The sequence below is a fragment of the Vicugna pacos genome, chromosome 20 (assembly GCF_048564905.1).
Source record: "Vicugna pacos chromosome 20, VicPac4, whole genome shotgun sequence".
Lineage (NCBI taxonomy): Eukaryota > Metazoa > Chordata > Mammalia > Artiodactyla > Camelidae > Vicugna > Vicugna pacos.
This window is the reverse complement of record NC_133006.1, coordinates 11,855,617-11,869,277: the sequence shown is the minus strand read 5'-3', so window position 1 is coordinate 11,869,277 and position 13,661 is coordinate 11,855,617. Positions and strand designations below refer to the sequence as shown.

At 45.2% G+C, this 13,661-nt stretch overlaps 1 protein-coding gene and 1 non-coding gene across 3 annotated transcripts in view; both read left to right on the top strand.

Moving 5' to 3' along the window:
• The first annotated feature begins 1,027 nt into the window (after positions 1-1,027).
• LOC102529006 (putative adhesion G protein-coupled receptor F2P) overlaps positions 1,028-13,661 on the top strand; it is a 29,877-nt gene continuing 17,243 nt past the window's right edge. The window contains exons 1-4 of one of the 2 annotated variants that reach the window (XM_006201928.4): positions 1,028-1,256; positions 9,968-10,068; positions 11,979-12,021; positions 12,726-12,877. In XM_006201928.4, the coding sequence (XP_006201990.2) occupies positions 9,997-10,068; positions 11,979-12,021; positions 12,726-12,877 (267 nt within the window). In that variant the 5' untranslated portion in view covers positions 1,028-1,256; positions 9,968-9,996. Of the gene's footprint in view, positions 1,257-9,967; positions 10,069-11,978; positions 12,022-12,725; positions 12,878-13,661 lie in introns of those variants that run through there. The other variant, XM_072944853.1, reaches the window with a different exon arrangement.
• Positions 8,017-8,089, top strand: TRNAA-AGC (transfer RNA alanine (anticodon AGC)). The gene has a single exon. It is a non-coding gene; the product is annotated as a tRNA-Ala (tRNA).

Sequence of the window (13,661 nt, the reverse complement as noted above, 5' to 3'; positions counted from 1 at the left end):
TGAGAGATCAGGGGTGAAATTTTACATTAAGCCAATATATTCACGAATATATGGGGCACTGGGTGTATAGTATATGCTCAACAAAATATTGGATTTTTCCCATCTGATGAGTGGATTTCAGCCCCAAGGGAATTCTCAGATCTCTGGTCGTCCCCTAGAGGATCCAGAGCAATCCAGGAAGCAAAATGAGGATGAGGAATCATGGGTTGAAAACAAGGAGTGCCTCTCACTGTGTCACAGGAACATCTTAATGAGAGTTTTGAAAAATGCCACACCTTAGATCTGTGTGAGTGTGGCTTTTGAAACATGGACTTGCTTGGGGATGCTGGAAAGTCCATGAATGCTAAAAAAAAAAAAAAAAGAAAAAGAAAAAATTGGAAAGGATTTGTGAGTGTTGCAAAGTTAGAAAGATACATCACTGTCCATTCTGTCTTCTAACCCTTGTCAGCAGAGGCTAGGCTATGCTGAGGTAACAAATAGCTCCCAAATTTCAGCAACTAAAAACAAGAAAGACTCATCTTCTGCTCATGTCCATCACAGGTCAGCAGGGCCCCTGCTAGTCACAGTCGCTCAGGAACCCCCGTGGATGAAGTAGCCACCATTCTGAACTGCTGGTCCCCATGGTGGAACAACCTGTGTGACCCTATCCAACCACAAGGAGGTTAGGAATGGCAGAGCCACCTTGAACCTTGACGTTCAGACTAGGGACAGCCAGAGACAGTCAGAGAACCCTACTACCGTAATCCCGGTGACCAGAAAGCCAGCCCAAGGGACAGCCCCAAGCACAGGCACTGGAGTTCTCCAGTCCCAGTTTCAGGCTTAGGCAGATCTGTACGGATGCTAATAGCTATGACCAAGAGCCACAGAGCTTGTGCCACCACTACCGTCTTGGATCCCTTGCCAGAAAGGGAAGCCTTGACTCTGTGAGAGTCTGTGTGTGTCACCTCGTGTGTGACTCATCCACTCTCCGGCACTGTGCCCCTCCCACCGCGGGAGCAACTCCCAAGCAGGACTTGCCTGTCAGGCTGCAGGGCCCCGCTGTCTGAGGCAGGCTGCCCTTGCCAGGGCAGGACCCAGCCCGGCTGCCTCAGCCTGGGGAACCTTCCTCTGCGGCGTACTTGGCCGCTCGGAGACACAGGAGCCCAGGAGGCTGACTCGCTTGCAAGACATGGCAGAGGAAAGCCGCTGACACCTGCGTCCCCAGCTGCCAGGGAGCAGAGCGAATTTGCCAGTGACTTTGTCGTTGGCTACCCACGGTGAGTAGTCCCGTGCCCTCCTCCTCCTCCAAGGACTTCCTCCGGGGAGGAATTTCAGAGAGGAGCAGCTGATTATGAGTCTACACTTTCGAGGCTTTGTAATTTGAGGCTTCATTAATCAAATGGTAACTGGGAGTCACTTCACATAATTTAGTAAGAGCACTAGTCCAATATGAAAATATTTTTGTTTTTATTTATTACTGTCTGCTTCTCTGATCCCATGCAAATATCAGAGTCCAGGAAACTGGAATCTTTAAAGGAGTTATGTTCTTTTTTGGATGACCTCAGAGTGATTAAGTACAAATACAGAAACTTAATAAACTTTTTTTTATCATTATTTTCCCTCATCAAACTTTGTAATGTTTTATCTACATTTATGACTTATTATCAAATCATCACCAGCTTTAAAGTCTCCTTGAACACAGAGGACTATGTTTACACCTTCACACACATTAAAAAAATCTCACACTTCCAAGAACTAACCTATGGCATTAAGAATTCTTGAGCCTGGATGTGTTTTTTCTCAGATCAGACTTTCTCAGGAGGAATATGAACTTTGGGGAGATTCCTCTTGGCTCATAAACTTGTTTGTACTGAGTTATTCTTTTGCTGTGGGGGAGGGGGTGGAAGGATACTCAAATGTCTTTCATGTCATTTCTTAAAGTATTGTTGGAATCGATGCTTATGCTCAATGCCTTCCTTTGCCTGAAGGATTCTTTTTGTATTTGTTGAGTGTGACTTTTCAAAGTTCAGTTTTGCTTAAAAAACTTTTATCCTTTGAATTTCCCTCTAGAGTAAACTTGCAGATTAAACAGTGAGGTTTGTGTGGACCTCACATCTATTTGGGTTATTTAAATGTTCTCCTACAAATTTTCTCTCCTCTGCATGTTATTCCTGAATCTTTGGATTGCAACAAGCAAGTTCCTAAGTCACAGCACTTTAAGCCCCGACGGTGAAGGTGATTTGATGATGATGACACTGGGGTGTCTCAAAGAACCAGGGGGCATGAAATGCAGGCTCCTGAGTGTCACCAGGATGCTCTTTTTAATCTTTGTCTTGCTTGGTGTATCTGCTTCATTTGGGGCTATTTTTCTTTCGTGATGATGGTTCTCAATTCTGTATACGAACAGCGCCTGGGGAGTTTTAAAAACCCCATTCATCTCTAAATGTTAATAATTAGTGCAATCTAGGCGAAGGGGTGTATCGGTGTTCACGGTGCTATACTTTCACATTTTCAGTAGCAGTGAAGTTATTCAAAATCAAAAGCTTGAGGGAAAACATTAGTGTCTGAGCCTTAGCGCCAGAAATTCTGATTCCGTGGCTCTGGAGTAAGGTCCAGACATTGGTGATTAAAGGAAGAAAAGCTCCTCTGGGAATGCTAAGGTGTCATGGGTTGGAAATCACTGCTAAGGCTGCCTTTTCAGCTTCTCTAGGAGACAGCGAGTCCCATTTCATTCCTTCTGTTGAAGTTTGAAAATTCCTGGGATGAGGACTGGTTGGCCCAGCTTGGTCAGTCATCATCCCTTAAACCAGTCAGCTCTGGGAGGCACATCGTTCAAAACTGCTCCCGGCACAGTGAATATGGAAGACATCGGCGGTTTCCAAAGGAGTGTGGGTGGGGTGAGGGGTCAGCCAGGCAAAATGATTAACACCAACAGCAACAATAATAATAACGTGTCCAGTGTATCCTCCAAGAGAAATGCAAATTGTGTCCTAAGCGGCTACATTTGAGAATACCTCTTGATAAGCCAAAGCTATTATTTCTTTTTATAACTACTTTTCAAATTATGTCATTGTCTTAAAAGAATGGAATGATGGATTCTTTGTTAGCTTGAAGGTTGTGTATAGCAAAATCCAAATTAAATCTATTTAAAAGCAAAAACAAAAGCTCTGTCCATGTCAAAGCAGGCCTTACGAGATGCTGTGCATTAAATCGTGTCTGTGAATAAACATCATACACGTAGGTCAGTTCTAGGCATAGCGTTCTGGTTGTAGCAGGTATATGTTTTACGCCATAACATGCATCTGGTCCTTATAATTTTGCATTTCCATGAAGAAATAATCTAAATCGGTGAGCAGGCTCTGAGTCATACCTCCCCTCACCATTGTCTTGCAGGAAATTCTATCTTGCCTTTGAAGGTTGCTTCTTGCCAAGGATTGGGCAAAAATTCTGAGTCTTAAGCTGTCTCAAGTTGTCCTGTAGCTGGTAGAGAGTGGCACTGGCACTGCTAGGCAAGCTTGGGTGTGGAGACCTTTTGTGATGGTCCCTCATGCCATAGGTCTCAGATTGCAGTCCTCCTGGCACCCTGAGTCACCCACAGGAGGTCCTGTCACCTCTGTGGGCATTGGGTTGCCAATGACCAAGGAGCCTCTGTGCTCTGGATGGACAGTATTGGAGGGCAGGCAGGGGATACATGACACTGATGCAAAAACGGCTTCATGATGACATGTTTCCAGCTGGTTCCAAAAGGAGAACTGGGCTTCCGGTCGCAAGAACTGGACTCTAGGAGAGAGGAAGTCTGTGATTCCTGAAAGCATCAGAGTAGCAAGGGAGAGGAGGAAGACCTCACAGAGATGGAGAAGCAGTTCCCCACACCCTTGGGAAGTTGCAGAGGCTGAACTTGATCTGGACAGTCTTTGGCCATCGAGAAAATGGTCAGTGTGATCCCTGTGGCCCTGGCTACCAGAGAGGAGCACGGGACACAGATGTTTCGGTGTGGACAAACTGGGGCTGAGCGCCGAGGCCCGAAGGCCAGCGGGGCTTGTGCATCTTGGCAGAAGCTGGTGTGGCTGGACTCACATCCTTGCATGCCCCTCTCCCGATGCCAGGATATCATCCCTGGGAAAGAAGGAAGAGGAAAAGAAGGACAAATGCTGAACTGATCAAAGGAGGCTTAGTTTAAACTGAAAGTCAGTGACTTTACCTCGTGTGGGCAGACTTTCCATCACGGGTGCTAGTTGGGTTCAGTTACCTGCACCGACTCAGTCTGACGTCCGCTAGATGTGTGTGTGCCGCTTTGTAGAGTGTCGTGGTCTCTGTGGAGTCTTCCTAAACTTGGGTTTGAAGGTCGATTCTTCCTCCATCGATGTACCCAGAAGGCCTTGCTTCCCTCCAAAATGCGGGCTGTGCCTCTGAGATGCTCTGTCGCTTCCACCCGAAACCTCTGTGCCTTAGTTCTCCATGGTGGCTGTCCTCCTTCTGGGATCTCATCCTGCGAAAGCCAGTTTTGAAATGGCTTTTTTGGGTGCCAAAGTCTCTTCTTGCCCAAGGACCAAACTGTAAACAAATCGCCCTTTGAAAAGAAACATGGATGCCCTGACCCATCTACTCACTTCATCATCCAGAGTAAGAGCGAAATAACAGTCGTTTCAGACGCTCAAAGATTAAGAGAATGGACCACTCAGAGACCTTCATTAAAGAAGTCTGGGAAGCTCCATTCCAGCAAGAATTAAAGTGATTACAGAGAAAAGGCACGAAGTATTAAGAAAGAACGTGAAATGTAAGAACCCACAAGACGAAAGGTGTTTTTCTTCCCCAGTACTCAGGACTGAACGGGGTAGACACACTCTTTCAGGTTTAGAAATTAGATGGCTCCTTATTTCCATTTCTTTTTTACTTTATTCAATTAAAACCTTTTTTAATTACATTTTTTTGAAGATCTATTTGAGGACACTTTTTTCTTTCTACTTATATGATAAGAATTATTCACATCTTCCATATACATGAGTTATGAAAAATTATTTTCATAAATGTGATAAAATGAGAAAATATCAAATATCAAATAAGATGGAACTAAAGTTCACCCCCCAAAATCATGAAATTATTTCAAAAGTAGTCTGAAACTCTTACTTGTGATTTAATTGAAAAAGCTCTGGTCGAAGAAGGATGCATATTTTAATGGAGTTATTAAGGCACTGAGTCAAGAGGTCCACATTTTTAATCCCCTCACTGCTATGCTGATCCCAGTGGGGGTGCTTCTTAAAACTTCTCACTCTAATAGTCTCATTTCAGAAAGAAGATAGAATTATTACTCATCAATGAGCATGGTTATGAGGATTTATATTATATAAATATTCAAATGTAGTGCTTTTATAGACATCCATTGTTCAGAAATCATTCTTATGTGATGGAACTGACATATATTTTGATCTTATAAACTTACTTTACAACTATTACGTATTTTTATGCTAGGCTGTTCCGCTTCTGAGTCGTAACCCACATGAATGATATGACCTAGTTCTGGGATGCTTTTGAAGAAGTATGAAGCATTATGCCCCAATATGTTCCCTAGTCATGATGATAACGCGGCTTTTATTTTTAAAAATGCTGAAGTCTGTCGCTATCTGAAAGATGGCAGAAGTACGTTGGGAGAAAATGTGCATTAATGGAAACATATAAATCTTGAGAGAAAATGTTCAGTCTTAGTGCTACCTAAATATCAGCTCAACTGTCTCATTTATTTCTCTTCACTTCTAGACTTGCTTTTCCTTCTGTGTCTCCTTTCTTGACTAACATTGTCAAAAGTCACCCAGATGCTTTGTCTGGAAACAACAACATTGCCTTTTTCTCCGCTGCCTTTGTCACATGCATTTTCCTCCCGAAACTTTTGCTCAGTCCAGTAAACCTGACCTTCAATAGCATTCTCCTCTTCACTCCTTGCCTGTTTGGCCATGAGCTTTTTTGAGTCCACCCTCCCCCCGTGGGGCTCCTCATCCCCATGGAAGGGTCCTGGGTGGTGTATACCAACAGCAGAGGTTGTCGGGCTCTGCGTAGATTCTTTGACTCTGGGCAAAGCTCTGGAGACATCATTTCCATCGGGTTCAGCCTCTGTGTTTCCTGTCTTTATTTCCAGTCTATCCTCAACATCCAGTTTAAAAGTTTTCCGGTTAGAAGAGGAAAAGCAAATGGATTCTCACGTTTTGTTTCTCCCTAGGTTTCCGGGTATTCATGAGACTTCCTGAAGGTTTTTTCCTGCTCTATAGCTGGGCTAACGGGGGCAGAGAAAAGGAAGACAAAATTTAAGAGTGGCGCTCTGCTTCTATATTCTACTCCGCTTCAAAATTCTGTTTCTTTCTTTTAACAGTTTTGAAGTTATTCCCTTAAGTCCTGCCCCTTTTCTCACTTTGTTGCAATTAGTGAATTTTTTTCCCCTAGGTTGTCAACATTTTGTCTGTGTTGAGGAAATATTCTATGATTCATTTCCAATCAATCACTTTAACTGAGAAATCCCATGAGTGTTTTTCTATAGATGTGCGTAATATACAGCATCTTACTGACCTCCCCATTAATATTATACATTTAAATATATGATATAATTCTGCGTCCTCAGGCTAATATAATACTGTTTTTAATGTTTGTGCAATATTCCTTTATATAGATTGATCATAATTTACTACACACATTATTTGACAAGGATACTGCTTTCAGTCTTGTTTTTGCTACTATGTATTCAAGTGCTATCAGTAAACTTGCTTAGTGTGCTTTTTTTCTGTACTTCAAATTATTTCTAAATGATACAAAGTCCCAGAAGTCCTGCAATGCCTCCATAATTTGGATCTACCTCGTTACTTAGCATTCTTTTCCAAATTTTGTGTACGTTTATAATCTTTCTAGTTTATCTTGGCAGCCTCTGTCAGATTAAATTCCCCCTTTGGCTTTGCAGTGACTCTCAGGGTAGGAGGTTCTCGGGCACACCTTTACCCAGTGCCTGGCATGGATGCCGTCGGCACGCTTCCTCCCTGGCTACTGTTTACTTTCAAGTGTGAGTAGCCATCCATTCTTTAGCGCTGCTTGAAATCTGCATAAAGAAGAAAGCATCCAATTCAAAAGAGATTTAGAGAAGCTGGCCAAGGCTCAGGGGAACCAATGAAAACAGTTTAAAGTTTAAAAAACTGAGCACCTGGAGAAAACAGAGAGCTTACCTAAACATACGAGTGGGTGGCTCTGTGGATGTGGTTTGGATCCCGGAGCATTCTTGCTCCCACGAATTTTGCCTACTGACCTGGGTCAGTGCCTCTACTTCCTACTGCTGGAGAGGTTACCTCTCGGAAACCCCTGTTAAAATGTACGTTTACCCAGGATGATTAAATCACAAACCCTTAGTATTCACTTTCACGTGACTCGTGGTCAGCTTGTCTGGTCCGTTAGCTGTTTGGCAGTCAGTGGAATTCGGACAGGCTAAGACGCGAGCAAGGAGGTCCTTGATGTGGGAAAGTTTGCCTCAGAGTAAGGAGCTCTGTCCAAGGAGGGAGATTCTAGGCTGGATCCAAAGTGAGCCCCTGAGCATCTGGGCCCAGCAAGGGGGATGATTCAGGATGAAGAATGAAGGAATTCTGAAGACAATTCTATTTAGGTTAAACTTTTTTAAACGTTGTTTAAACCTAGATCCCTTATCTCTGCATCACCATATCCATCTATCTATTTTTCTATCTATCCATATCTGTATCTATATCTATATATATATAATTTTTTGGCAGTAATTAGAGACAGTGATTCGTCCTTTCCCATCTCCAACGAGGACAGGAAGGAAGACAGGGACAGAGCAAAGCAGTCAAAAAAAAAGCCCTGGATCAGGAGTCCAAAGAGTCTGTTTTTTCCAATAACTTGGGGCGTGACCTTGGAAAAGCCACTTCCTATCTGGACAATTTCCCCTTTGATAAAAAAGGGAAAATGATAACTTCTCTGTTTATTGCATAGCATTTTATGATGGCAAGGTGAAAGTTACATGTGAAATGTTCTCAACGAAGTGACTCCAGCAGGGGAGGGTATAGCTCAGTGGTAGAGCACATGCCTAGCATGCATGAGGTCCTGGGTTCAATCCCCAGTGCCTCCACTTAAAAAAATAATAATAAATAAACCTAATTACCTCCTACCATCAAAAAAAAAAAAAAAGAATTGACTCCATGACTCCATATATGGATCAACTCTTTCTTAGATTAGGAAAGTCACATGGCAAACTGAAAAAAACAAAATCACAGACCCGGGTTCAAATCCCAATATGCCCCTTAGTACCTGTGAGGCTAGCCTGGGTCAGCGTTTCGTCCTTTAATGTTGGAAGATAGCAGAAGTCACTTTAGTCACTTGGAACTACCTGATGGCATTAAAAGAGCTAATGTAGACGTAGTGCCAGGCACCAAGTAAATAGATAGCAACTATTCGTTGTACCCTCCTCTTGCCTTCTGTGATGCCTGCATTCAGGCGGGAGGAAGGGATGGGTCATCGACTAGAGGTGAAACAGCAGGATGGCTGAATGACAGACGATGGAATCTTCCACCCCTGAGGTCACCTGAAGTGCGTTCCCGCAGTCTGTCTGGAACTTCCATCGCGTTCTGTGGATCTCACTGGAAACGTCAGCAGTTCACTGCAAAACCTAACTGTGCAGGTGGGAGCCGCAGACTGTCAGCTGACGGAGCTGGTGATCGAAATGCTCAGGGTGTCTGATAAAATTCTGTCTGGAGCTCTGTTTATACTTGTGTGCAAATGCCGTGACGGCTATGCCAATACTTCCTTTTATTCCTAATCAAGATTTAAGGGTTGAAATTGTAGAGTTGGGTTTTTTTTCCCCTCCAAATCACCCTATTAAAATTGCTCTGGTCTCTAACACTTGTGCAAGTGTATTTAAATTAAGCAAATGATTGTTTCTGTTGGGCCCACACACAGAACGCATCCGAGCAGGCAGCTCCCATGTTTTCTTTCTGCCTTTGGAATTTCAGCCTGGCAAGTATTTCAACCCTGGAAACATGATTAAAGAATACATTTTGCCTAGTCTTTAAAATAATAGCATTGTTTGCTATAGAATTATGCATGACTGGGATAAAACGATTTCATTTTTGGCTAAAATTGGTCAAGTAGCAAATATCAGCCGTTGCAAAAGCTCCTGGCCTTTGTTGATGGCATCCACGTCTTCTGAGTCCTTCCATCTGAAAGCAAAGACACGACCAATACCATTCAAAGAGCGTCTTAGTCAGGGATAAAAAATATTCAAATTATTAAAATTTAATATTATAAATTTCAACTTATGCGAGTCTTCCACAGAGCAGATGTTCCGATGCAAATCCTCAGTTCTTCCTGACTCTTCCCCTTTATTGAGTCTACTGTGTCCCCGCCATGTGTCCAGCACTGTTCTGGGTGCCAAGAAATCCTTTCAGTCTCGACACCAGTCTTGGCAGAGATAACAATAACAGGGCGTGTCTGAGGTCAGTTTTGAAGCAGTTGCTACCTACCTACCTATGAAGATACAGCTCCAGAGCTAGGCGGGAAATGAGGGACAATAGCCCAAGGCTGGTGCTCACTCTCCTTCAAAAGATATTTGTAATCTGCTCTCCCCACCAGCTCGCCTCCCACCGTAGCCACCTACAGGTTTCCCAGCCCTGCCTCACTCACCGTGCTGCTCCCTGAACACGGGCTGGGATGCATGACACCCCAGCAGGCAGCTTCTTTTGGAGACAGTCCCATAGTAATGTCACATGCAAGGTGACAGCAGAAGCTGGAGGTTATCACAGCCGTGGCCTAGGCCTCCCAGGCTCAACGGGTGCTCACACCTGCCGGGTCCTGGTGAAGTCGACAGGAGACCACGGGGACACCACCCCTGGAACAGAGGAGCCCAAGTCGACAGCACCAAGGACTGAACCCAGTCTCAGGCTGAATGGTGTGCATGGAACGTTGAAAGCTTCAGATGGGAGACAGTTTGCCTTTTTGTTTCTTTTTATAGAAGCAAGAAAGGCAGCTGTGCAGAAGACAATGCCTCGGGTGTTTCTGCTGTACTGCTTAGTGTTTCTCTTGCCCACCGAGTCCTGCAGGAGGTTATGCCAGGTAAGAAAGGGGAGGTGGGAGGGTGAGCTGGTGGGGAGAGCAGATGGAAAATAAAACCCACCAGTAACCAGCCCTCAGTTATCTGAGCTGAAGTGTACAGAGAGGTTACTGGTAGAAAGGTCCAGCCGGAAGAAATTGCACCGACCAGTCACCAAAACCCATTTTAGCGAACAGCTGCAAATTATTTTCCCATCCACTTTTTCTCTAAGTTCCTGAGATGCAAAGGGGTTCACATGATCCAAGGATGATAAACTTCTTTCCATAGCCTTTAAGGGCGAAGGTTTCAGGTGCTGGTAATCAGGGCGGTGCTCCTTCCTTAAAGAAACTTGAGAACGTGGGGGTGGTGACCGGTGTTACAATGTCTGGGAGATGGTTAATGGCACTTAGTGGGCAGGACCAGGAATGAAGCATTGTTCCACCCCAAATGGCATCTCCTTTGAGAAACCTGACGGCGAGCCCCATGGATGGGCTGGAAGGAGCAGTGAGCAATTTGGTCAATGGTTAATCCACCAGGATGGAGTTTGTAGCCACATACTATTGGTTAGTTTTGTGAGACAGTGAGCCCTGTGGCTCTCTCCGGAACATTTTCGCACATACCATAGTCCTTTAAATTTTCTTATTCAGTTATATATTTAAAACAAGTTGTAGAGAATCATTGAGAGAGAGGATATAACATTATTTGGAGCTTCTTGGGAAGAACGTATTATTATTTAAACACAAGATCTGGAAGGGAGCTTTGAGGTCAACTGCGGAAGCGTCACTCACTTATTTTACAGAGAGGGAAACTGAGGCACGTGGCGTGGAGGGTGATCCGCTTGAGGTTACATGCCTGCCCAGCTGCAGGGTCAAGGCCAGGACCCTGTCCTCAGATTCCTGTTAACATGCACCTTCTTAGTAAGAGCCTCCTTAGGATAGAATGACTTTAGAAATTCTTTCCAGAAGTTTCCAAGTGACATTTACTTTGCCCTCTAAGTGGTGTGCCCCTGGATGGGGATTTTCTCCGTGACTCCCCTGGCCACCCCAAGCACTGAGTTGTGCCCAGCTCTGGGAGAGATTAGAGACCCCTTCAGAAAGCCCTTTCCAGGAGGCAGCCCAACCCCAGAGTTTGGAACTACTTCTTTTCATTTCCTCGCCCACACTTTTTCCTAAGACGGAACTTGGAGAGTAGGCCGAGCATGGGAGCCTGGCTTTGTCTTCTTGGTTCCTGGGCTCCCCTCACCAGCAGCAGTCCATCCTTTTCTTCTCAACTTGCCGGTGGCTGGAGGCGGAGCTTCTTCCCGGCCCTCTCCCGACCTCTCTCAGGCAGCTTAAGCAGTTAAGAGGTTACCGGTTTGCAAGTGTCTTTTTCACAGAATTAGGTGGAGGATGGTTGGTATCTGAAGCTAAAGTGGCCCATGCCGGATGTCGCCCCAGAAATGAAGTGACCGGAAGGAGCTGCATGCGGATGGGCTCTGGCAGATTAACTGGGAAGTGAATCAGTTCCTTCACTAAAGAAGGAAGTTTCAGAATTCCTTGTAAACAGCATACCCTGGCCTTCTGCCCACGTATCTTATTAATACAATGTAACTTCACTGGATTCCATTTAATGGGTCACACATTATCCAGAATTGTTCACTTTTAAGTGCTTTATTGTGGTGCACTGGAGACCACAGCCCACTCAAGATGGGTTTAGGGCATCCCGAGATGCTCGTAATTCCCTGCATCTTCCTCCTCCTCCTCCACTCAGACGTGGGGGGACAGAGCTGCGCTGTAGGAGTCAGGAGGGCTGAGCTCTAGTTCTAACTCTACTTATCATAGTAGGACCAGCATAGCCGGTCTACATGTGGTTATTAGTCTGTGATGAAAGTGAATCATTGGGTTGGGCACATCAGCAACTGCTTTTGACCTGAATTTTGATTTTCCCTTTCTAGGCTGCCAGCAAGAGCAAGGAGCAGTTGTCTGCCAGGCCACATGGTATGTCGGCATAGTTCACTAATGAACAGACGTGATAATGTTCATCTGTTGTCATGCAGGACTCTTCTCAGCCCTCTGTCTCCTGGAGATGGGACTCCTCGGTGGCTTGCGTTTGGACTCTCCTTTTATTTTCCTCATCTTAAATTGCACCTCTGACCCCTGCTCTCCTCCCCTCCCAGCTTCCTTGCTCCATCCTGGTCTGAATTCTTTGCCGTCAATCCTTCGGATTGAGCCAGCTCAAAACAGAGCAGCAGCTAGCACGGGTCTACGGGAACTCACTGGTGACAAAACTCCTTGTAAAGTCCCGGACCTGGGAGGTTTCTCAGAGAACAGCCGGTACAGGGGCTTCCTAAGTGCATCATGGGAGCTGCAGGGGCCAGAGGAGCTGCCTGGGGGGTGGGTTCCCGTGGGGTGTGAGAGTGCCCTTGTGGACTGAACTGTGGGCCCTTCCCTCTCACTTCAGTTGGGACACTTCTACTTTTCTCTATTTTATACTTTTGAGTTCAAGCGTTTGTTGGAAACAATAGGAGTTTGTCACTGAAATATATGACTAATCTCTTTCAATCATCCTCCACTTTGCAAAGAAAAGACATCTGGTGTCCACAGGACTTAGTGCCTTCACGATGCTGACGCCATGGTAACTGGTCCACTCAGTTGGGACCCCAGACCTCTCCATCAAATGCTGATACATTTTATTTTCTCAGGTGTATGCGATGGCGTTTGCTTAGAGAAGTCCTCCTGCAGCCAATCTTGCCCTCCAGACACTCAGGGGAATATGGGGTTTTTATGCAGGCAAAAGAAATGGCACAAGATCACTGACACCTGCCGGACTCTTACTGCCTTCAACATCTTCGAGGTAACACCCTTTCTCTCGCACTCAAAGTGGAGCCCCAAATTAGCAATGCCTATAGCGCACAGTAAGACAGAGCCTGTGCGTGGTAGGTGAGTGCATTTGTACATGAATTCAAACACACCTACCTGTCTTCTCCACACGAGAATGGAGCTCTTACCTTTGAGCATCTAAAGGTTTGTGCTGTGGTCTCCCACACCTTTTCATGCCGTAAGGCACCTGATCCTTTAGGTCAGAGCTGGAAGAGCCTACTTCTCCATCCTCACTCTATCTCTGTAATACCCCAAAGCCTCGATAGATGTTTAATGTGTCCGACACTGAGCTGTAGCACAGGGCAACCCTGAGAACTTTGAGGTGTGCAGAATTCAGACCCACCTAAGATCTGCTGAATTGAATCTGCGCAGCACCAAGATCCCCGGGTGAGCTCTGTCTCATTAGGGAATGAGAAGCGAGTAACCCTACAGGGAAGGACTTTGCAGTCCAACAAACGAGCAGATTCCCGCATTCACTTAAGTAATTATACAGTTAAAAGGATACAATTTTACTAAGTAAAATCAGGGCCAATGTTATTTCTTCTCCTTTTGTTTCTATTTCTCCTTTTCCGGTGGGGCTTCACCTTTCTGAAGTTCGGGTCTGATCCCTCCAGGGGAGTCAATCGGCTTTAGCATCTCTTTTGTCCTGGGAACATTCCTGTTCCCTGTTTTGGGGTGTGGCCAGTGCAGGCTACACCTGAAGTTCCCCACCAGACTTCCGAAAGCTGCCTGCCCCAGGATGTCTGCCCCCCAGTTCC